The sequence below is a fragment of the Chiloscyllium punctatum genome, chromosome 10 (genome assembly GCF_047496795.1).
Source record: "Chiloscyllium punctatum isolate Juve2018m chromosome 10, sChiPun1.3, whole genome shotgun sequence".
Taxonomy (NCBI): domain Eukaryota; kingdom Metazoa; phylum Chordata; class Chondrichthyes; order Orectolobiformes; family Hemiscylliidae; genus Chiloscyllium; species Chiloscyllium punctatum.
In genome coordinates this window covers 95,291,049-95,317,268 of record NC_092748.1, presented here as the reverse complement: position 1 = coordinate 95,317,268, position 26,220 = coordinate 95,291,049, and the positions used below count along the sequence as shown (strand labels likewise).

Here is a 26,220-nt window from a genome sequence, read left to right as displayed (position 1 = left end):
TGGGAGATTGTATTGAGTCGGAAGAGATAGGAGAGGTCTTGAACAAGTACTTCTCTTCAGTATTTACGAACGAGAGGGACCGTATTGTTGAAGAGGAGAGTGTGAAACGGACTGATAAGCTAGAAGAGATACCTGTTAGGAAGGAAGATGTGTTGGACATTTTGAACAACTTGAGGATAGACAAGTCCCCCGGGCCTGACGGGATATATCCTAGGATTATGTGGGAAGCAACAGAGGAAATTGCAGTACCGTTGGCAATGATCTTCTCGTCTTCACTGGCAACTGGGGTGGTACCAGGGGACTGGAGAGTAGCGAATGTTGTGCCCCTGTTCAAAAAAGGGAATAGGGATAACCCTGGGAATTACAGGCCAGTTAGTCTTACTTCTGTGGTAGGCAATGTAATGGAAAGGGTACTGAGGGATAGGATTTACGAGTATCTGGAAAGACACTGCTTGATTAGGGACAGCCAGCACGGATTTGTGAAGGGTAGGTCTTGCCTTACAAGTCTTATTGAATTCTTCGAGGAGGTGACCAAGCATGTGGATGAGGGTAGAGCAGTGGATGTAGTGTACATGGATTTTAGTAAGGCATTTGATAAGGTTCCCCATGGTAGGCTTATGTGGAAAGTCAGGAGGCATGGGATAGAGGGAAATTTGGCCAATTGGATAGAAAACTGGCTAACCGGTCGAAGTCAGAGAGTGGTGGTAGATGGTAAATATTCAGCATGGAGTCCAGTTACAAGTGGAGTTCCGCAGGGATCAGTTCTGGGTCCTCTGCTGTTTGTAATTTTTATTAATGACTGAGAGGAGGGAGTCGAAGGGTGGGTCAGTAAATTTGCAGATGATACAAAGATAGGTGGAGTTGTGGACAGTGAGGAGGGCTGTTGTCGGCTGCAGAGGGACTTAGATATGATGCAGAGCTGGGCTGAGGAGTGGCAGATGGAGTTCAACCCTGCCAAGTGTGAGGTTGTCCATTTTGGAAGAACAAATAAGAATGCGGAATACAGGGTTAATGGTAGGGTTCTTGGTCAGGTGGAGGAACAGAGGGATCTTGGGGTCTATGTACATAGATCTTTGAAGGTTGCCACTCAGGTGGATAGAGTTTGTAAGAAGGCCTATGGAGTATTATCGTTCATTAGCAGAGGGATTGAATTCAAGAGTCGTGAGGTGATGTTGCAGCTGTACAGGACTTTGGTTAGGCCACATTTGGAGTACTGTGTGCAGTTCTGGTCGCCTCACTTTAGGAAAGATGTGGAAGCTTTGGAGAGGGTGCAGAGAAGATTTACCAGGATGTTGCCTGGAATGGAGAGTAGGTCGTACGAGGATAGGTTGAGAGTTCTCGGCCTTTTCTCGTTGGAATGGCGAAGGATGAGGGGTGACTTGATAGAGGTTTATAAGATGATCAGAGGAATAGATAGAGTAGACAGTCAGAAACTTTTTCCCCGGGTACAACAGAGTGTTACAAGGGGACATAAATTTAAGGTGAAGGGTGGAAGGTATCGGGGAGATGTCAGGGGTGGGTTCTTTACCCAGAGAGTGGTGGGGGCATGGAATGCGCTGCCCGAGGGAGTGGTAGAGTCAGATTCATTGGCGACCTTTAAGCGGCATTTGGATAGGTACATGGATGGGTGCTTAATCTAGGATAGAAGTTCGGCACAACATCATGGGCCGAAGGGCCTGTTCTGTGCTGTATTGTTCTATGTTCTATGTTCTATGTTCTAACCTCCTATGCTCCAGTGAAGGAAGTCCCAACCCACCCAACCCTCCATTCCTGGCAACATTGTGGTAAATCGGTTAGAGAGAGAGTAGCTTTTTATTTGTCATTTCTACCACATACAACTGATAGAGTAAAAACGAGACAGCATTTCTCCAGGACCAAGGGTCCGACATGGACAGCACAAACTACACAATCATGCACAGCGTAAAGTGCATAAGAAGTGCAAAACACGAAAGTTACAGTGTAATAAAAGAATGACAAATTTGAGACATTTTTCTAACAGCAATTCAAAGTCATACAAAGAATTCCAGATGGGAAAGAGTCCAGTCATACTGTGTTAAGGAGCCTGATAGGTTGAGGGAAGAAACTGTTGCACAGTCTGGCTGTGAATGTCCGATTGCTCTGGTATCTTCTGCCAGATGGCAAAAGGAAGAAGAGTTTGAGTGTAGGGTGTGTGGGGTCTTCCATAAGGCTCTTAGCCTTGCGGATGCAGCATGTGGTTTAAATGTCTGTAACGGATGGGAGATAGACCTTTCGGATCTTCTCAGCTGTCCTCACTATCCATTGTAGGGGCTTACAATCCAAGACGGTGCAATTTCTGAAACAGGCAGTAATGCAAAAGCTCAGGGTACTCTCAGTGAAGTCCTTGTACAATGTGACAAGGATGGGGGTTGAAAGGAGGGCTTTTTTCAGAACTACACAGAAAGTAGAGACACTGCTGGGAGCTCGTGTTAAGGGTCCAGGTGAGATTCTCCGCCAGGTGGATGCCAAGAAATTTGGTGCTCTTCACGATCTCTGTAGGGAAGCCATCAATGTCCAGCAGACAGTGAGCACTCCATGCCCTCCTGAAGTCACAACCATCTCTTTCCTCTTGTCCACATTCAGAGACAGGTTGTTGGCTCTGCACCAGTCCGTTAGCTGCTGTACCTCCTCTCTGTGTGCTGACTCGTCATTCGTGCTGATAAGACCCACTATAGTCATGTAATCAGCGAACTTGATGATGTGATTCCACCTGTGCATCACTGCACAGTCATGTGTCAGCAGGGAGAACAGCAGTGGGGCCTTGGGGGGCCCCCATGCTCAGTGTGGTGGTGTTTGAGATGCTATTCCCAATCCAGACTGACTGAGGTATCCCAGACAGGAAGTCCAGGATCCCATTACAAAGGGAGGTATTTATGTCCAGCAGACTCAGCTTTCCAATCAGGTGCTGAGGAATGATAGTGTTAAATGCAGAACTGAAATCTATGAACAGTAATCTGACGTAGGTGTCCTTCTTCTCCAGGTAGGTGAGGGCCAGATGGAGGGTGGTGGAAATGGCATCATTGAGTGGTTGGGTTGATACGAAGGGTGTCCAGTAAGGATGGCAGTAAGGTCTTAATATGCCTCATCACAAGTGCCTCTCGAAGCACTACATGATGATGGGTGTAAGCGCAACAGGGCGGTAGTCGTTGAGGCAGGATGCTGAAGACTTCTTTCGGCATGGGGACAATGGTAGCGGCTTTGAAGCACATTGGAACTATGCCACAGTTCAGGGAGATGTCCGTTGAAGATGTCCGTGAGAACACCCACCAGTACGCCAGTACATCTGAACGCTCTCCAGCTTAATAATATCCAGAACTGAAAACAGCACTCCAGAAGAGGCCTCACCAATGTCCTTTACAACCTCAATATGACATTCCAACTCCTAAATTCAATGGTCTGTGCAATGATGACAAGCATGCTAAACACCTTCTTAACAGCGTTGTTTGCATGTGACACAAACTTCAAAGAATTATATGTCACAACCTCTAGGTCTCTCTGTTCTACAACACTACCCAAAGGTAATGGAACAGGGTGAGTGACTCACAGTAGGCATTGTCCCTTTCCCAGTCATGTCTCTGTCTGCCATTGAATAAGGGTCCAACCTGCAAGCAGCCCCACTTCAATGGTCCACTAAACAGCCTGCTTGGCAACAGAGGGATGACAACACACGCTCCTTCCTGCTATAAACTTAATCAATGCGAAGGTGGGAAGGCAGCAGAGTGACCATCTGCCTGAATAAATACCTCACCTCACCATCAAACCTGCTATGGGTGGAGGGAGGTATTAAATTCCTCACAGGCTCTGGGATTCTCATATTAATTTCAGTGAAATCCCGAGGTTTTCTTCAAATTTATTTGGTCAATATAACTGCAACACATAGCACTTGCCTTTGCCTCCAATGCTGCAGTCTTCAGGGAATAGCTGAACAACTAATCTCCGACTTTGCCTGCAGCAATTAGAATTTGTGGCCTTAAAAGTAGTCTTGGCAACAGAGTAATCGATTGTGTCGTCACTGGCTGAACACTCCATGAAATATAAAACAGTTTTTCATCCAAATCACTGTGAAGCGTTCCGAAGGTCCTCTGTACTTTTATAATAAAATCTACATTCACTTATTTGTAATCACAATGATCACCACTCAGCCATTGGGTACAGGACATATTCCTTTGTGAGTGGGCGCTACACAAATCAGTTGTGCTTTCAACACTTAAGAACGTATTCAATCTTGGTTTTCAAATGGCATTTGAAGTTTATCATGTGGGCGAACTCTATTTGAGCTTTAGCATTGAATGCATTTCAGAACAATGATTGTCAAACTATAAACACAGAAACTTGGAATGATTGAAGCGTATGTCTCTTTTCCTAGTTCTAATTTTTTTATTCACATGTGGGATGTGGGTGTTGCTGGCTGGCCAGCATTTTCTGCCCATCCCTGATTGCATTTGAGAATGTGCTGGTGAGCTGCCTTTTAGAATCGCTGCAGTACATGTATTATGGGTCGACCCATACGGCCCTTAGGGAGGCAATTCCAAGATTCTAATACATCAAAAACTCAACATTGACCCTACAGTGAGGAAAATTGTACTGATGTGGGCTATGCAAAGGATACAAGATAAATCCAATCTGAACAATTACCATACCATCAGAAAAGTGATGGATGGAGTCATCAACAATGCTATTATGTTGGTTGCTGATGGGGGTATTCACCTTCTTATTCATTCCAGATTTGGTTCAAAAATGGACAAAAGAGCTGAATGCTTGAGGCGAGGTGAGAATGACTACCCTCAACTTCAAGACAACATTTGATAGATTGCAACATCAAGAAGACTGAGCAGACTTGGGTTAATGACAAATGGAGGAAGACTGATTTGGGACATATTAGCACAAATGAAAATGGCTGTGGTTGTTGAGAGTCAGTCAGCAGGACAGTGGCCCAGACACAATCACATTCAGCTACTTCATCAATGACCTTTTCTCAATCACAAGGTCAGAAGTGGGGATGCTCCCTGATGATTATATAATGTTCAGCATTGATCACAATTCCTCAGATACTGAAACATTTCATGTCCAAACTCAGTAAGATCTGAACAATATCCAAGCTTGAGCTGACAAGTGGCAAGTAACACTCACATACCATCCATTTAGAAATACATCACCATGCCTTCAGTGCCACTGGATCAAAATTCTGAATCTTCCTCCCTAAGAACACTGTGAGTGTACCTACACCAGCAGGGGGTCTAGATGACAGATCATCACAAGAAATTCCGGCTCAGTCAGGAATGCCCACATGCCCGAATGAATAAAAAATGAAAGGGATAATGAGCTCATCAATGTTCAAGTGTTAATCTATTCCATCAGCTTGTTGTGTCACTTTTGTTATCAGCATTTCTGTAGTAAAAAGGCACTCATGGAGTTGGCTTTTATTTGTTAAATTCTCAGATCTGCTAGGAATTGTTAAAAGCTTTGAGGCATGATGGACCTGAGACCTATCTATCTTCTCATTCTTTGCGACATCAATCTAACCAAAGTTTACCATTTTTCTTCATTCCAAAATGCTGGAGATATGCCAATCAATCTGCAATGATTTTATTCACATGGGTATCTCTAATTCCACTTGCTTTTGTCCAATAGCAGAAATACAGTCTACTTAATGCATTTATCCTTCATTGATCAAGAGATTTCAACAAATCCATCTCTAAGTAGTTTGATTGACTTGGTACTTGTCATATTCATTGATTCAAGGAATCATGTTATTATTCTGCACACAGAATGAATCTTACCTTAACAAATGGCACTCTGTTTTTATCCTCATGGACTGACAGATTGGTTTTTGAAACTGTGAAATTAAATTACGTCTCTGTGAACAATTTGTACCATAAACAGGTAATATCACAATGAACTGACTATTTGATATAACAGTTTTGTTGTTTATTAAATAAAGTTTCACCCAAATTGGAATTCTTGCAATTTATAAGGATCTTGTTTAAAGTCAGTTTTTGTAATGGAGCAAACCCATTGTATAGCACACAACATTATCAATAAACTGAGGCACACGGAAGGAAATGTGATGAACCAATGATTCTTGCTCTTGAATAAGGTAGTGACTGAGAGAATGACTCATTGGAAAGTAAAATACCATTGTGTGTAAAATAAGGCAGTGATCTTAATGTTTCATATTCCCCAATAGGCAAGTTAGATTAAGGTCATATTTAGTTTTCATATTTTAAAGTATTTTTAACTGGCTACCTCATTGACAAAAACAAAAAAGTAAACAAGATCCTTACACAGGTCCACAGAATATAACCACTAACCATGTCAGAAAAAACTCCATTAACCTCTATCTTCTAGCCTTTCTGATTCCACTTAGATTAGATTCCCCTACAGTGTAGAAACAGGCCCTTTGGCCCAACAAGTCCACACCAATCCGCCGAAGAGTAACCCACCCAGACCCATTTCCCTCTTACTAATGCACCTAACACTATGGGCAATTTAGCATGGCCAATTCACCTGACCTGCACATCTTAGGTCTGTGGGAGGAAACCGGAGCACCCGGAGAAAACCCACGCAGACACGAGGAGAATGTGCAAACTCCACACAGACAGTCGCCCAAGGCTGGAATCAAACCTGGGTCCCTGGCGCTGTGAGGCAGCAGTGCTAACCACTGAGCCACTGTGCCCGCCTGATTATATCCCTCATGGAGTTTGTATCTTAATTTAAAGGCAATTTTCATGTTTCCTGAAAAACAGCTTTCTGAAAAGCCATTTCCAAAACATTTTCAAATTCCTTTGCATCCACAGTGATTCTTCCAAAACAAAAAAAAATCAATAAGACTAGTCAAGCATGACATGCATTTTACAAATCCTTGACGACCATCTCTGATTAGTCCATGGCATCCTAAGTGGTTTGTAAATTCTTGGTAATGTAAAGACCCTGGAGGATTGATTTTCCTAGTACTACTGAATAGGTTAATTAGCTTTTAAAAACAACACAGAGAGTTTATCAAGAGCCAGGAAAATATTCTTCCCTCAACCAACATTATCCTTCTCTCTCATTCATTTCACTTATCTTTATGGAATCTTGCTGAGTGCATAAGTAAAGTGTTTGCCAATGTAAGGATTGCTGCACTTCAGAGGCAGTAAGATGACATATAAATGCAATGCCTTCTGATTCAGTTTCTTATTTGTGTTAGCAAAGGATTGCTACTGCACCTTGAAAATAAGAAAATTTTCTTACCATCGAGTAAATCCCGAATTTTGTCCATGTAGATCTCAAAATAGGAAACCTACAACAAAATACAGAAGATAATTTAAATGGAATTATAACTGCAAATAAATATTCTTTGCTTTTGAATTAGATAAACACAGCCACCAGCGTCATACTAGGGGACAAGTTTATTCCTTGAAGGGGCATATCAGAAACTTGCCATGATGCACTAGGGCAAGACATTGCTGTGTGGCCCATGAAAATCATTGAGAAAAAGACAATCATGAGAACGATCAGATTCTTTTTATATCCATACATTGAAATGTGAGAAATCCAGTTAAACCTGTTGAAAACCAGCTTGTTTTCATAAGGCTCCAAAGGATACATGGTCCAGTTTAATGTATTCTTGGGATGTGGGCATCATTGGTTGATCGAGCATTTATTGCCCATCCATACTAAGCCGGGAAGAGGTAGTGATGAGTTGTCTTCTTGGCTTGCTGCAGTTCCTGGGGTGCAGGTACACCTACTGGACTGTTAGGAAGATGCTCCATGATTTTTGGCTCAGCCTTGTACATGGTGCCCAGGATAAGGAAGTTGAGTTAGTCACCGCAGAATTCCTAGCCTCTAGCCTGCTCTTGCAGCCACAGCATCTATGTGGCTACTCCAGTTTAGTCAATGATAACCCTCAGGATAATGACAGTGAGGGATTCAGCTGTGGTAATGACATTACTAATCAAGCTGTGATAGGTAGCTTTCTCTTGTTGAAGATGATGACCTACTCCTGCTTCTATTTGCCATAGATACAGTTCTTAGGTCTAAAATAATGAAAGGTCATAGGGAGAAAGTGGGAACAGTGTATTGAGTAGCACAATCAGCCATGATCATACAGAATGCTGGCACAGACTTGAACAACTGATTGGCCCACTCCTGTGTGAGGTTTTTGTATAAAGAACGTTTGGCTACATCTACTGCAGTTTACAGGAGTAAGAGACTACTTACTTGAAATAGTTAAGATCCTGAGGAGTCTCAACAGGGTCGATGTGGGAAAAAGTGAGGACTGCAGATTCTGAAGATCAGAGTCGAGAGTGTGGTGCTGGAAAAGCACAGCCAGTCAGGCAGCATCTGAGGAGCGAGAGAGTCGACGTTTCAGGCTTAAGCCCTTCATCAGAAATGATGAAGGGTTTATGCCCGAAACAGCGATTCTCCTGCTCCTCGGATGCTGCCTGACCTGCTGTGCTTTTCCAGCACCATATTCTCAAGGGTTGATGGGGGAGGCAAGTTTAAACTTCTGGGGGAATCTAGACTGGGTGTCATTTTACCTCATTAAAGGGTCACCCCTTTAAGCGATAAGGATTTCATTTTTCTCTGAGGGTCTTGAGTCTTTGGAGCCCTGCTGGGTGTGACAGGAACATTGGCCCTCTCAAGTCAATACCTAGCAGCCACCACTTGCCAGCACGCTATGGAAATGTGGGGTCTGCTTAGGGCTAGGTAGAAACCAACAAACTAATCAAGCTTTTTCTCATTATTCATATTCCAACAGTATCATCTCTTTCCAACACTTCCACAATGTCAGAGCTCAGGAGCACTCTTTGTGGAACCTGGAAGTAGTGTGCGCAATAAAATGGGGCCAAAGAGATATTTATCAATGCATGTGTACATTGGGATCTGCACCAGCTTTGGCTAATTTACCAAAGTTAATACAGTTCAGAGCCCTTTAAAACTTCTCTAAATTGCTACTTTATACACAACAAGCACCAACTCACAAACAAGCATAGCATAAAAGACAAGGAAAAACTGGTCGATAGGTCATTACACAGGGTGCAAAGTTATGGTTATGCAAAAACTGACTTCTCAAAACAACTGCTTCATATTTACCTTAATATGGAATTCTAGATTCTCATCCATAGAATAGATGTGGTCAAAGATGTCATGTGCTATTCTTGGAATTATGCCCATCAGCTGATGATTATGAAGCTTTCCCTGTGGACAGAAGTTTCAACAAAAAAGATTATTTAGTGTACTAGAGATTGTTGAAAAGATAATTATTCTGTAGCACATATTAAAACAAATTAGATTCACCTAATATCTAGAATACCTCAGCAAAGCAAGCTTAGTTAACTTTCAAAGGACTGCTGTGCACATTTACAATGTGCAAAAACTAATTATGAACAATCTGGTGAAAGCAAGTCATGACAGTGACAGAAAAAGTCTGCTTGGAAGTTTCACAAGTGGGAAAACATTTGGCAGATGAACTATAAGGTGGGGAAATGCGAAATTTAAAGAACTTTGGCAGGAAGAATAGAGGAGCTGCTTCTAACGTAACTGGAAAAAAAATTGCAGAAATCTACAGAACAGAGGGATTTGAGAGCCCACATGCACAAAACACAAGAAATTAGCATCCAATTGGTAGTCTTCCAATCCTCTGTGTCTTTTCACAATCCCAGCCTTGTTCTCTAAGGGGCTTACCTTCACTTTGGCTTCTCTTTTCCTTTTTATATCTTTAAGGAAGCTCTTGCTTTCAATCTTGATATTAATTGCAAGTTTATCTTCTCCGTCTTTTTTTTGTATTAGTTATCTTTTTAAATACTTGCCCAAACCTCTGGTTTACTTTTGCCAAATTGTATGCTTTTTCTTTCAATTCAATTCTATCCTTAACTTCTCTGCTTAATCGTGATTGACTCATATTCTTCTTAGAATCCTTCTTTGTCACTGGGATATATTTTTGATGTGTGCTGGGATCTATTTTCTTAAACATCTATCATTGGGCGGCACAGTGGTTAGCACTGCTGCCTCACAGTACCGGAGACCCGGGTTCAATTCCCGCCTCAGGCGACTGTCTGTGTGGAGTTTGCACGTTCTCCCAGTGTCTGTGCGGGTTTTCTCTGGTTTCCTCCCACAGTCCAAAAAACGTGCAGGTAAAGGATAGGGTTTGAGGATGGAGGTGCAGGATGCACATGAGATGCGTTGGAGGCATCTTCAACCATGTGGGAAAGGAAATTGTGGACTTTAAAGAAGGAGGCCATCTGGTGTGTTTTGTGGTGGAACTGGTCCTCCTGGGAGCAGATACAGCAGAGGAACTGGGAATACAGGATAGCATTTTTGCAGGAGGTAGTGACACCCCTTACTAGCCTATTACCTGCCCTCAATCTCTTCATTTCAAACTTCTGCCAAGACATTAACCGCCTCATCCTGTCTACCCCCCTCCTCCACTCCAACCTCTCACCTTTACAACACGCAGCCCTCCACTCCTTCTGCTCCAATCCCAACTTCACCATCAAACCAGGAGATAAAGGGGGTGCAGTGGTAGTTTGGCATACCGACCTCTACACCACTGAAGCTAGACAACAACTCAAAGACACCTCCTCCTACCATCCCCTCGACCATGACCCCACCCCCCCACCCCATCACCAAACCATCATCTCCCAGACTATACACAACTTCATCACCTCAGGAGATCTCCCACCCACAGCTTCCAACCTCGTAGTCCGGGAACCCCGCACTGCCCGGTTCTACCTCCTACCCAAGATCCACAAGCCTGACCACCCCGGCCGACCCATTGTCTCAGCATTCTCCTGCCCCACCAAACTCATCTCCACCTACCTCGATACTGTCCTATTCCCTCCAGTCCAAGAACTCCCCACATACGTTCGAGACACCAACCAATTGCCCTCCACCTCCTCCAAGACTTCTGTTTCCCTGGCCCCCTCACCTTCACCATGGATATCCAATCCCTCTACACCTCCATCTGCCATGACCAGGGCCTCCAAGCGTTCCGTTTCTTCCTCTCCCGACGTCCCCAACAGTACCCTTCCACTGACACTCTCATTCGTTTGGCTGAACTGGTCCTCACCCTTAACAATTTCTCCTTCAAATCCTCCCACTTCCTCCAGACGAAAGTGCACCCATATGTCTGTCTCTTTGTCGGTTACGTAGAACAGTCCATCTTCCATAGTTACACCGGCACCACTCCCCACCTCTTCCTCCGCTACATTGATGACTGCATGGGCGCCACCTCGTGCTCCTGCGAGGAGGTTGAGCAGTTCATTAACTTATTCCACCCCGACCTTAAATTCACCTAGACCATCTCTGACACCTCCCTCCGCTTCCTGGACCTCTCCATCTCCATTACTGACGACCGACTTGACACTAACAATTTTTTACAAACCCGACTCCCACAGCTACCTGGATTACAACTCTTCCCACTCTACCTCCTGCAAGAATGCTATCCCGTATTCCCAATTCCTCCGCCTCTGCCGTATCTGCTCCCAGGAGGACCAGTTCCCCACCGAACACACCAGATGGCCTCCTTCTTTAAAGGTCACAATTTCCCTTCCCAACGTGGTTGAAGATGCCCTCCAAAGCATCTCATCCACATCAAGCACTCCACCCTCAAACCCCATCCCTCCAACCGTAACAGGGACAGAATCCACCCACCCCCCCAGTCCTCAACTTCCACCCTACCAACTGTCGCATATACCGCATCATCTGCCAACATTTCCGCCACCTCCAAACAGACCCCACCACCAGGGATATATTTCCCTCCCCACCCCTTTCCGCCTTCCGCAAAGACCGTTCCCTCCGTGACTACCTGGTCAGGTCCATGCCCCCCCCCCACAACCCACCCTCCAATCCTGGCACCTTCCCCTGCCACCGCAGGAATTGCAAAACCTGCGCCCACACCTCCTCCCTCAGCTCCATCCAAGGCCCCAAAGGAGCCTTCCACATCCATCAAAGTTTTACCTGCACATCCACCAATATCATTTATTGTATTCGTTGCTCCCGATGCGGTCTCCTCTACATTGGGGAGACTGGATGCCTTCTCGCAAAGCGCTTTAGGGAACATCTCCAGGACACCAGCAACAATCAACCTCCACCCCCACCTCCCACCGTGGCCCAACATTTCAACTCCCCCTCCCACTCTGCCGAGGACATGCAGGTCCTGGGCCTCCTCCACCGCCACTCCCTCACTACCCGATGCCTGGAGGAAGAACATCTCATGTTCTGCCTTGAAACACTTCAACCCCATGGCATCAATGTGGATTTCACCAGTTTCCTCATTTCCCCTCCCCCCCACCTTGCACCAGTTCCAACCTACCAGCTCAGCACCATCCTCATGATCTGCCCTACCTACCTATCTTCCTTCCCATCTATCCGGTCCACCCTTCTCTCTGACCTATCACCTTCATCCCCACCCCCACCCACCTATTGTACTCTTTGCTACCTTCTCCCCAACCCCACCCCCCACATATTTATCTCTCCACCCCAAAGGCTCCCTGCTTTCATTTCTGATGAAAGGCTTTTGCCTGAAACGTCGATTTTCCTCTCCTCGGATGCTGCCTGACCTGCTGTGCTTTTCCAGCACCACTCTAATTTAGACTCATATGCACACACTCACATTCTCTCTCTGTCTCTCTCTCTCTCTCTCTCTCTCCTCTCTCCCCCCCCCCCCCCCCCCCCCCCCCCCCCCTCACATGCACGTACACATACATCTTAGGGCGGCACGGTGGCACAGTGGTTAGCACTGCTGCCTCACAGCACCAGAGACCCGGGTTCAATTCCCGACTCAGGCGACTGACTGTGTGGAGTTTGCACGTTCTCCCCGTGTCTGCATGGGTTTCCTCCGGGTGCTCCGGTTTCCTCCCACAGTCCAAAGATGTGCAGGTCAGGTGAATTGGCCATGCTAAATTGCCCGTAGAGTTAGGTAAAGGGGTAAATGTAGGGGAATGGGTGGGTTGCGCTTTGGCGGGTCGGTGTGGACTTGTTGGGCCGAAGGGCCTGTTTCCACACTGTAAGTAATCTATCTAATCTAATCTAAGTCTGTGGTGTGAATTTGCATTTGCAGAATTGTAATTGCAGATACATTCTACTTTGTTCAAAAAGCACACAATTTGCAGGCAGCCAATGCAACAATGAATATCTGAATACTGCAAGTATTATGAGAACGTCTGACTCAACATCCTTTCAAGCACATAGTTCCAGACTCCACCACCCTCTGGGGGTGAAATGTTTCTTTGCAATTCTCCTCTTAGCCTTCTACCTTTTTATGCCATTTGGTTATTGGACCTTCCATAATGGAAGACACCTTACTATCCACTCTACCATGGTAGGCTTATGCGGAAAGTCAGGAGGCATGGGATAGAGGGAAATTTGGCCAATTGGATAGAAAACTGGCTAACCGGTCGAAGTCAGAGAGTGGTGGTAGATGGTAAATATTCAGCATGGAGTCCAGTTACAAGTGGAGTTCCGCAGGGATCAGTTCTGGGTCCTCTGCTGTTTGTAATTTTTATTAATGACTTAGATGAGGGAGTCGAAGGGTGGGTCAGTAAATTTGCAGATGATACAAAAGATAGGTGGAGTTGTGGAGAGTGAGGAGGGCTGTTATCGGCTGCAGAGGGACTTAGATATGATGCAGAGCTGGGCTGAGGAGTGGCAGATGGAGTTCAACCCTGCCAAGTGTGAGGTTGTCCATTTTGGAAGGACAAATAAGAATGCGGAATACAGGGTTAATGGTAGGGTTCTTGGTCAGGTGGAGGAACAGAGGGATCTTGGGGTCTATGTACATAGATCTTTGAAGGTTGCCACTCAGGTGGATAGAGTTTGTAAGAAGGCCTATGGAGTATTATCGTTCATTAGCAGAGGGATTGAATTCAAGAGTCGTGAGGTGATGTTGCAGCTGTACAGGACTTTGGTTAGGCCACATTTGGAGTACTGTGTGCAGTTCTGGTCGCCTCACTTTAGGAAAGATGTGGAAGCTTTGGAGAGGGTGCAGAGAAGATTTACCAGGATGTTGCCTGGAATGGAGAGTAGGTCGTACGAGGATAGGTTGAGAGTTCTCGGCCTTTTCTCGTTGGAACGGCGAAGGATGAGGGGTGACTTGATAGAGGTTTATAAGATGATCAGAGGAATAGATAGAGTAGACAGTCAGAAACTTTTTCCCCGGGTACAACAGAGTGTTACAAGGGGACATAAATTTAAGGTGAAGGGTGGAAGGTATCGGGGAGATGTCAGGGGTGGGTTCTTTACCCAGAGAGTGGTGGGGGCATGGAATGCGCTGCCCGTGGGAGTGGTAGAGTCAGATTCATTGGCGACCTTTAAGCGGCATTTGGATAGGTACATGGATGGGTGCTTAATCTAGGATAGAAGTTCGACACAACATCGTGGGCCGAAGGGCCTGTTCTGTGCTGTATTGTTCTATGTTCTATGTTCTACCTACACATCTCATAATCTTATACACATCTCAAACGCCAATGCTCTGAGAAAAACAATACCAGCCTTTCCTTTCTTCATACCTCATACTTTCCAACCGAAGCAACCTCTTGTTATTCTCCTCTGCATCCTTTTGAATGCAATCACATTCTACCTATAAAATACTACCTAGAACTGCACACACTACTCAAATTGTGACCTAACCAGCATTTTAAACAGTACCAGCATAACTTCCCTGGCCTTGTATTCTATGATACACAAGCAGGAGGCTGGGAGAACACAGCAAGCCAGGCAGCATCATGAGGGGGAGAAGTTGACATTTCAGGTGTGGCCCTTCTTCAGAACTTGTATTCTATGCCCTGGTTAATGAAGCTAAGTCTCTCAACTGCCTTCTTAACCAAATTACCTACCTGCCCATATACCTTCAAGAATCTGCGGATTCATACAGCAAGATGTTCCTGATCTGAGAGGCAAAAGTTTTTAGTTTAGAAAGGCATCATTTGCCAGTGCTGTCTTGGTAGGCCAAAGGGCCTGAACGTGCGCTGTACTGTTCTTTGCTTTTTCGGTCTTTGTTCAACAATTTCCAGGGTCATACCATTCACAGTGTAATCCCTTGCCTTTCCCAAGCGTATAACCTCACACTTTTCTGGCCTGAATTCTATTTGCCACTGCTCTGCCCACCTGAATAGTCTGTTGATATGCTCCTTTTTGCATCTATCATTCTGTTTACCATTCCATAAATTTTCATATCACCCACATACTTCTTGATCATATCTCCTACATTAAAGCCTAAGTCATTGATGTACATAACAAAAGGCAAGGACCCCAGCATCCAGCCTGTTGCTTTGCCATTGGAAATAGACGTTCACTCACAGAAATGTCCCCTTACCATCAACACTCTCCTTCCTAGATCCCCACCAAGTTTGGATCCAACCTACCACTTTGCCTTGATCCCATAAGCTCTTACTTTCTTGACCAGACTGCCTGCTAAATTCTTTCTAAAATCCATATAGGCACATTAAATGCATTACCCTCATCAATACCCCTGGTTACTCTAAAATAACTCAACAGATGCCGGTATTCCATCACCATATCACCCTTTATTTACACATAGAAAGTCCTTGAGAATGGTTCAGCTTCCTCAGAGTTGGCTCACAGAGTATCAGAACCTCTGACACACCTGTTTTTTTTTAATCAGTCAGCCAGGGCTCCCTAATTGGACCACGTTAACAGCCCCAATCAAGGAAATCATATTCTATGAGGTCTACCTGGTTGACCTCATTATAAACACTACAATCTCCTCAAAAAACTCAAAATTATCAAACATGGCCTTCCTTTAGGAAATATATGCTGACTATCTCTGATGATTCCATGTCCCTCTATGAACAGATAAATCCTGTCCTCAGAATTCTTCATAATAACTTCCCCAGTGCTGAGATTAGACTGATTGACCTGTAATTCCCTGGTCTATCTCTTCTCCACTTTTATTTTAATAATAAGACAATGTTGGCAGCATTCATATCCTTCTTAAAGAGTGGGGCCCAGGGCTGGTCACAATATTCTAATTAAGGACAAATCAAAGTTCTACAAAGAATCATTGCAACTTATTTGCTTTTACACTCCTTGACCTTATTTGTAATGCTCTGCCTCCATTTATTTGAATTAACTATTTGTTTTCTAGGCAACTAGCTGTGTATTACCTGGTTTTCAATTAGTTCATTTTTGCTCTTAAATGTTTGATTTATATTATCTTCTTTTCAAACATTTTATCAGTGTGCCAAATTTACCTGCTCCAGGTTTATCACTTTCTTTCATTCATTTTCTATTAAGTCCTTTCTATTCCAAAAATGAAAAAACACTGCAACTTCCTCAACCTTTGTTCTGAACTAAGATTCATAAGATGAGAACAGAATGGACATTCTAAAAGCAGGTGGAGCTATGATAATGAGGGTGGAAGGGACATTTTGAGCTTTTGCCTCATGTCTCTGTCCATCTGAGGCAGTTAAATAATATTGGAAAGGGGACGGTTGGCAGCTCTCCATAGAATGGAGGTTTGTAGTGCTGGGGGCGTGGGTGTTGCTTTAAGAGCAGACAGAGTTTGAATACAACCATTTAGCAATCTATGGTTTACCAATGACTTTACATCAGCAGCTCTCACAGCCGAAGCTCAAATTATCTGCAACTATATTCAATTTCCCTGCACCTCACTGTACATTGCTTTGCAATGGGGTGTCTCTGGGCCATGTAAGTGGTGCAATGTCACTTTATAGCACTAGGCTGGGAGAGTGAGGGCAGAGAATCTGCTCAAATATCATTGTTGTCAAAACTGGCATCCTCATGTTAATATCATGTTAATGATAGATGTTACCAGAACTGGCGGGATTGAGTTATAAGGAGAGGCTGGATAGGCAGGGACTTTTTTCAATAGAGAAGTTTATAAAATTATGAGGGGCATAGATAAGGTGAATAGCAAGGTCTTTTCCCTGGGGTAGGGGAGTTCAAAGTTAGAGGGCATATTTTTAAGGTGAGAGGAGAAAGGTTGAAAAGAGACTCGAGGGACAATGCTTTCTTGCAGAGGGTGGTCCATATGTGGAATGAACCGCCAGAGGAAGTGGTGAATACAGACACAGTAACAACATTAAAAAGGGAATTGGACAAGTCCATGAATCGGAAAGATTAGAGGGATATGGGACAAATGCAGGTAAATGGGACAAGTTTAGTTTGAGAACCTTGGTCAGCATGGGCAAGTTGTTTCCATGCTGAATGACTCTGACTCTATCAGATGGGGTCCATTATTGCTTTGAAGAATTTTACTGCCATCTTTTTTAAAACATATTCAAACATTTGTCTAATGCACTTATACACTGGGGTAATAGTTTCAATTATTTCACATTAGATCCTACGAGTAGCACTGGGAGATGGAACATTAGCATGTTCTCTTTGTAGACTAAGGACACATTGCGGACAATTGCATAGGTCCTACCAGGTTAGAATATAGAACACTACAGCACAGTACAGGCCCTTCAGCCCACGATGTTATGCTGAGCATTTATTTTAGTCTAAGATCAACCTAACCTACATACCCCTCGATATATATGCTTGTTCAGCAGTCACTTAAATGTCCCTAATGTCTCTGACTCTACTATCACTGCTGGCAGTGCTTTCCATGCACCCACCACTCTCTGCATAAAGAACGTACCTCTGACATCTCCCCTTTACCTTCCTCCAATCACCTTAAAATTATGACTCCTTGTGATTGCTATTTCTGCCCTGGGGAAAAGTCTCCGGCTATCTACTCTACCTATGCCTCTCATTACCTTGTACACCTCTATCACGTCACCTCTCTTCCTTCTTCTCTCCAGTGTGAAAATCCCTAGCTCACTCAACCTCTCTTCATAAGACAAGCCCTCCAATCCAGGAAGCATACTGATAAATCCCACATGCACTCTCTCTAAAGCAACAACATCCTTCCTATAATGAGGCAACCAGAACTGGACACAATATTCTAAGTGTGATCTACCCAGAGTTTTATAGAGCTGCAGCAAACTCTCGCAACTCTTAAACTCAATCCACCTGTTAATGAAAGCCAAAACACCACATACCTTCTTAACAACCCAATTAGTTTGGGTAGTAACTTTGAGGGATTTATGTACGTGGACCCCAAGATCCCTCTTTTCCTCTACACTGCCAAGAATCCTGCCTTTAACCCTGTCTTCAGCATTCAAATTCGACCTTCCAAAATGAATCACTTCACACTTATCCAGGTTGAACTCCACCTGCCACTTCTCAGCCCAGCTCTGCATCCTGTCAATGTTTTGTTGTAGCCTGCAACAGCTCTCGACACTACCTACAATGCCACTGATCTTTGTGTCATTAGCAAACTTACTAACACACCCTTCCACTTCTTCATCCCAGTCATTTATAAAAACTGCAAAGAGAGAGGCCCAAGAACAAATCTCTGTGGGACACCACTGGTCACCGACCTCCAGGTGGAATACTTTCCATCCACTACCACTTGCTGTCTTCTTTCAGCCAGCCAATTCTGTGTCCAGCCAGCCAAATCTCCCTGTATCCCATACCTCCTATCTTTCTGAATGAGCCTACTGTGGGGAAACTTATCAAACGACTTACTGAAATCCATATACACCACATTCAATTCTCGGCCTTCATCAACTTGTCTAGTTACATCCTTAAAGAACTCAATAAGGCTTGTGAGGCATGACCTGCCCCTCACAAAGTCATGCTGACTATCTTTAATCAAACAAATGTTTTTTCCAAATAGTCATAAATCCTATCTCTCAGAATCCCTTCCAGTACCTTGTTTTCCACTTCATAAGACTAAGTAGTCTGTAATTCCCAGGCATTTCCCTATTCCCTTTCTTGAATAAAGGAAGAACATTCGCCTCCCTCCAATCATCCGGTACTACTCCCGTGGAGAGTGAGGATGCAAAGATCATTGGCACAGCAGAGGCACAGCAATTGCATTGCTCGCTTCCCGTAGGTCCTTGACGGCAAGTGTTTAATATGTTGCATGAGGACCATGTAGTTTAGTCGCACACCATGCAGTCAATATACCTATTGAATCAATCAATGTTAATGCATTGCCCCAGAAAAAAATTCAATTGCCATCTGGCTGACAAATTGCTTGGTAACAAAGAGCAAACAATGACAAATATTGCTTTGTCATACCACAACTTGGGGTGCAGCAGAAATTCAGTCCAAATACTCTGAAATCAATAATTCAAATGATTCATCCTGTTATATTTTGCATGAAACGTAAATTTTGTCACATATGCCTATCAAGATCTAAAGCAACATCTGCAGTCACTGAAAGCAGATATTCTTTTTCTAAAATGTATTTTATTGAAAAATAGATTTTTTAATATTACAGCAAATACAAAACAATACAATTCAAAGCAATACAAAGAAAGAACACCAAAAAATAGTAAGAAACCCAAACTGCCCTCCTTAAAAGCAGATGCTAAGCTTCTCTTTCATTCTGAAGAAGTCTAACATTCTCTTCATTATAATTCATGTACTCATTCTAATGTATTGCAATGGAATCAGACATGGAGATTACTTAATAACATCAGCATCAAGAAGACCATTGGAAAATTGGTTCAGAGAATTATTTCCTGAACCTCAAGTTCCCTTAAGTGCGATGGCAATTCACAATTTAATTAATACCAAGCTGTAAAGCAAAACTACCATGCCATCTGCTCGGATCCATCTATGAATTTATAATAAGGGTCAAGAGGGACACAGTTGGCTTTAAATAAATTCTAGTTTCAAACTGTCATGCATAGAAGATTTTTTTTTAAATCTCACAGTGAAATTAAAATCAAAATGAAATTAAGTTTGAAAATGGATTACAGAGGGAGTTCGAAAACAGCCCACCATCGAGAAGTAGGATGTGGATTTGGCTGATTTCCCAACCACAGCTATGTTTCTGTTGTGAAGGGAGTGCTATTGAAAAGGTGGCAGCTCAGAATGGAAACCATGAACTCCAGGTGAACTGTCTGGTACCATGGCCTTAGTTAAAAGGAGGACTAGTATCAAATACAGAATTGGATTTTGTCCTGAAAATTCATGAGTTGCTACAATAACTAAGTGAACAAAATTGGCCATTTTGTCAAAGTCTAACAATAACTGAGGGATGTCCTTCAAGAAAAGCTAAAGGTTATACTATGATTATCAAATATAAATAACTGGTACTGAGCAGTAACACAGTCCAATGTATTGAGGCACAGCTGTTGGATTATCCTAAGTATGGGGCATTCAGAAAACAGTTACTTTGAGCAAAATAGGAACAGAGAATACATGAGCAGAATTAGACTATTCAGCCCTTTGAGACTACTCCACCATTCAATATGATCATGATGTGGAGGTGCCAGTGTTGGACTGGGGTGGACAAAGTAAAACATCACAGGACATCGGGTTATTGTCCAACAGCTCCGAACACTTGCAGTTTCAAATAAACCTGTTGGATTATAACCTAGTGTCATGTGATTTTTGACACTGTGATCATGACTGATCATCTTAACTCAAAACCCTTTTCCTGCTGTGTCCTTTGATTCCTTTACTCCCAAGACCTATATCTACAATTTTCTTCGAAGTCTTCAATACTCTGGCCTCAACACATTCCTGTTGTAGAGCATTACACGGTCTCACCACTCTCTTGGTAAATACATTTCTCCTCATCTGGGTCCTAAAAGGCCTACCCCTTGTTGTTGGACTGTGACCCCTGGTTCAGCACTTTCCACTCATCCTGTTAGAATTTTATAGGATTCTATGAGGGGCCCCCTCATTCTTTAAAAACCAGTAAATATAATCCTAATTGATCCAGTCTCTCCTCATATGTCCCTCTATTCCAGGGATCAGCCTGGTAAACCTTCCCACCTTCCAAGGATCTCCTGCCCACCTTCCAAGGATCTCTTCGCCTGCCTCCAACACACTCCATCCATCTGTACACCCCGTGCTGGCCTATTACCTGCCCTCGACCTCATTTCCAACTGCTGCAGGGACATTAACCGCCTCAACCTGTCTACCCCCCTCCCCTACTCCAACCTCTCACCCTCACAACACGCAGCCCTCCACTCCCTCTGCTCCAATCCCGACCTCACCATCAAACCAGCAGATAAAGGGTGTGCATTGGTAGTTTGGCGCACTGACCTCTACACTGCTGAAGCCAGACACTACTTCGAGGACACCTCCTCCTACCGCCCCCTCGACCATGACCCCACCCCCCCATCACCAAACCATCATCTCCTAGACCATATACAACCTCATCACCTCAGGAGATCTCCCAACCACAACTTCCAACCTCATAGTCCGGGAACCCCGCACTGCCCAGTTCTACCTCCTTCCCAAGATCCACAAGCCTGATCACCCTGGCCGATCCATTGTCTCAGCATGCTCCTGCCCCACTGAACTCATCTCTACCTACCTCGACACTGTCCTATCCCCCCTAGTCCAGGAACTCCCCACATACGTTCGAGACACCACCCACGCCCTTCACCTCCTCCAAGACTTCCGTTTCCCCGGCCCCCCACGCCTCATCTTCACCACGGATGTCCAATCCCTCTACACCTCCATCCGCCATGACCAGGGCCTCCAAGCCCTCCATTTCTTCCTCTCCCAATGTCCCAACAGTACCCTACCACCGACACTCTCATTCATTTGGCCAAACTGGTCCTCACCTTTAACAATTTCTCCTTCGAATCCTCCCACTTCCTCCACACCAAAGGGGTAGCCATGGGCACCCGTATGGGCCCCAACTATGCCTGTCACTTTGTTGGCTATGTAAAACAGTCCTTCTTCCGTAATTACATGCTCCCATGAGGAGGTTGAGCAATTCATCAACTTCACCAACACATTCCACCCTGACCTTAAATTTACCTGGACATCTCTGACACCTCCCTTCCCTTCCTGGACCTCTCCATCTCCATTAATGACGACAACTTGACACCAACATTTTTTACAAACCCACTGATCCCCACAGCTACCTGGATTACACCTCTTCCCACCCTACCTCCTGCAAAAATGTCATCCCGTATTCCTAATTCCTCAGCGTATCTGCTCCCAGGAGGACCAGTTCCACCACAGAACACACCAGATGTCCTCCTTCTTTAGAGACTGCAATTTCCCTTCCCACTTGGTTAAAGATGCCCTCCAACTCATCTCGTCCACATCCCGCACCTCCGCCCTCAGACCCCACCCCTCCAACCGTAACAAGGACAGAACCCCATGGTGCTCACCTTCTACCCCACCAACCTTTGCATAAACCAAATCATCCGCCAACATTTCCGCCACCTCCAAACAGACCCCACCACCAGGGATATATTTCCCTCCCCACCCATTTCCGCCTTCCGCAAAGACCGTTCCCTCCGTGACTACCTGGTCAGGTCCATGCCCCCCAACAACCCACCCTCCCATCCTGGCACCTTCCCCTGCCACCACAGTAATTGCAAAACCTGCGCCCACACCTCCTCCCTCACCTCCATCCAAGGCCCCAAAGGAGCCTTCCACATCCATCAAAGTGTTACCTGTATATCCACCAATATCATTTATTGTATCCGTTGCTCCCGATGTGGTCTCCTCCACATTGGGGAGACTGGATGCCTCCTAGCAGAGTGCTTTAGGGAACATCTCTGGGACACTTGCACCAATCAACCACACCGCCCTGTGGCCCAACATTTCAACTCCCTCTCCCACTCTGCCGAGGACATGGAGGTCCTGGGCCTCCTTCACTGCCGCTCCCTCACCACCCAACGCCTGGAGGAAGAACGCCTCATCTTCCGCCTCGGAACACTTCAACCTCAGGGCATCAATGTGGACTTCACCAGTTTCCTCATTTCTCCTTCCCCCACCTCACCCCAGTTCCAAACTTCCAGCTCAGTACTGTCCCTGTGACTTATCCTACCTGCCCATCTTCTTTTCCACCTATCCACTCCACCCTCCTCTCTGACCTATCACCTTCATCCCCACCCCCATTCACCTATTGTACTCTATGCTACTTTCTCCCCATCCCCACCCTCCTCTCATTTATCTCTCCACCCTGCAGGCACTCTGCCTATATTCCCGATGAAGTGTTTTTGCCCGAAACGTTGATTTTCCTGCTCCTCGGATGCTACCCGAACTGCTGTGCTTTTTCAGCACCACTCCAATCCAGAATCTGGTAAACCTTCTTTGTTTTCCCTCAAAAGCCAGAGCATCCTTCCTCAGATTATGAGACCAAAACTGCAAACAATACTCCAGGAGTGGTTTTATCAATGCCCTCTACTGCTGCAGCAAGACATCTCTGTTCCTGTACTTGAGTCCTCTCACTATGGATGCCAACATACCATTTGCTTTCTTCACTACTTACAGCACCTGTATATTTACTTATTAAACCTCGCCCTTTCAATAATAATCTGTCTGCTGTTTTTGCTAACAAAGTGGAAAACCTCACATTACCTACATTAAACCGCATCTACTATGTATTGACCACTGACTTAAAATGCCCTAATTGCTGTAGCTTCTCTGCATCCCCCTCACAGCACAGCCTCCCACCCAGCTCTGTGTCACCTACAAATTTGAAGATATGACACAAAGTTAGCTCATATAAATTTTTCATATCTGTTGTGAACAGCTGGGGTTCAAACACCAATCCACTGCCTGCCACTAGGAAAAATGTCCCTTTATTCCTACTTTTTGTTTCCTGTCATCAGGACACTATCTTCAGTTGCATGAGCTTTAATTCTGCACGCTGATCTCTTATGTGGGACCTTATCAAAAGCTTTCTGTAAACTCAAGTCAACCACAACCACTGGCTCCCCCTTATCCACTCTATTTCTTACATTGTCAAAAACATCCAAGCATGACTTCCCCTTCAGAAATCCATTTTGACTCTGTCCGATTTTATCACTATATTCCAAGTGCGCTGTTATTACATTATTTATAATGGAGGCTAGCATATTTCCCATAACCGATGCCAAACTAACCAGTCACTGTTTTCTCTCGCCATTCCAGCTAAAATAGCAGGGTTACAGCAGCTATCCTCCAATCCATGGGTGCTGTACCAGAGTCTATAGCATTTGCAGGTGACCACGAACTCATCTACTATTTCTTGGGTTAATTCCTTAAGAACTCTGAATGAAGGTTACTGGGCCCCGAGGATTTACTCCTGTTAGTTTCCCAATACTAATTCCTCCTTCCCATTAGATCCTGAGAACCTGTACATTTTAGATTGTTATTTGTGTCTTCTTTTGTGAAGTGAGAACTATAATATATATTTAATCAAAGTGTGAATCAGCAGGAATAATAAAACTACACAATCTATGCTCCCATGTTGATATCTTTCTGGTTACAGATATGATGCTAAACAAGTAATGGGAAAGGCTGCTGAAGAAATCAGTAAATCTGTTCAAGGATCAACCAGATAACACTTGCGTAGATAGGAGGAAAAGGTGAGAATTTGATCAGTTTTGTTCACTTTCAATTGGTTTAATTATTGTTGCAAAATATTTCCTAGAATGGATATTTTCTGCTTTTGGAAATACACATTAAACGCAAATCAACTATTTACCTCCATGGTGTGTGTTTTGCCAGAGGATGTTTGACCATAAGCAAAAATAGTTCCATTGTAACCATCAAGCACATCTGAAAAAGAATGACATATTAGTCTGATTGAAAATGCAAAAATATAGGTATAAAGTTTAACATGAATTTTTTCAAATCATGTATGAGTGCTAAATTGCACTTCCAAGATAAAACATAATCTGCCTACACACAATAAATGTCACTCCACTTCAGAAGTATGGCATTGCAGGTTATGCACTTTGAGACATCTAGGATACTTGACAAGATGCTACAAATCTTGCTTTAAATTTACAAAGTTTATTTTGAATTATTAAATATTTACCTGATTACGAGATATATTTGTAAATCATTAAATTTTTTGAATAGTGGTCCATCTTGGGCAAACTAAATATGACTTTTCTTGAAGAACATTAGAGGAATCAAACTTTTCAATATCATTCAATAGCTAATTATCAGATGCAGTGAATAACATTATGTGTGTGACTTACATGACAGCACTAAACAAAAGGCAAAGAGAGTGTCAATGGGTGTTAATAGCAGAATAAAAGTCAACTCGCCAGGTAGCAAAACCATGAGAAGAAGACACTGTGGCAGGATGGAGAATATCAAATGGAGGACAGTGTTCATGGTCTAAAATTGTTGAACTCAATATTTAGTCCAGAAGGCTAGTAAATTGTCAAAGTGGAAATTGTGTTCTATTCCTCCAGCAACTTATTGAGTGCTTTTCGCAAAAACTGGCATCTATAAGCACCCCCTTACCTATCTTGCTCGTAACCTCCTCAAAAAGTTCGTATAAAATTATCAAACATGATTTCACCTTCGTGAAACCATGAAATTCAAGAAAACTCGATGTTGACACTGCCTTATCAGAGTGATTTTGTAAATCACATTGTTAACTCTTTAATAATAGATTCCATCTTTTTTTACCAAAACACTGATGTCAGGCTAATAGTTCTTTTATTTGTTCCTTTCATCAGGGATGTTTGATTTAGTATCCTCCTATCTGCTGTTTCTCAAATCTAGGGAAGTTTGGAAAATCACAACCAGGGTAATCACTATCTTTGCAGAAACATCTTTTAACACGCTAGGATGTAGCCCATCAGGATAAGGGGATTTGACAATTTTCCATCCCATTTATGTTGCCTGGAATTTTTTTTTCAAAACCTTGTATTGATTACTTACTCATGCTCATTATCGCCTCAGATCCCCACTACTTCTGGTATGTTTATTTGCTCTGCATTACTGACATTTCCTTATTCTCCATTACAAGTTCTATCTCAGCTTCTAAATTAGCAATAACTATTTTCACTACTCTTTCCTTTTTATGTGCAAGAACTCTTTCAATCTATTTCATGTTTTTGCTTCTTCACATTCTAGTTTCTTCCTCCTCATTCTTGCTTTTTTCTCAAAAGCTTTCCAAAATCCTTAGACTTACTTTTGCTCTTCTCAGTTTAACAAGTCTTTTCCTTCAATCTAACACAATTATTAGCCTTTTTAGTTAGCCATGATTACATCAGTTTTCCCATTGGCTTTTCAAAGTACTGACATTAGAATTATGTAATATTCCTGTTGCTCATCTATCATACATCTTAATCTAATATCCCAGTCCATCCTAGCCAACTCACCTCTAATGTCTATAAACTTATAAAGTTCAATACTTAACTTTCACATTTTACGCTTGCTAGAAGCTGCATATAATCATGCACATGGCCC

At 43.7% G+C, this 26,220-nt stretch overlaps 1 protein-coding gene across 1 annotated transcript in view; it reads right to left on the bottom strand.

The window, feature by feature from the left end:
* Positions 1–26,220, bottom strand: part of LOC140482376 (kinesin heavy chain) — a 210,553-nt gene that overhangs the window by 104,268 nt on the left and 80,065 nt on the right. Inside the window, exons 3-6 of the mRNA XM_072579763.1 lie at positions 24,494–24,567; positions 9,097–9,201; positions 7,252–7,300; positions 5,799–5,854 (exon numbers count right to left, since the gene is read on the bottom strand). Coding sequence (XP_072435864.1) covers positions 5,799–5,854; positions 7,252–7,300; positions 9,097–9,201; positions 24,494–24,567 — 284 coding nt within the window. The remainder of the gene's footprint in view (positions 1–5,798; positions 5,855–7,251; positions 7,301–9,096; positions 9,202–24,493; positions 24,568–26,220) is intronic.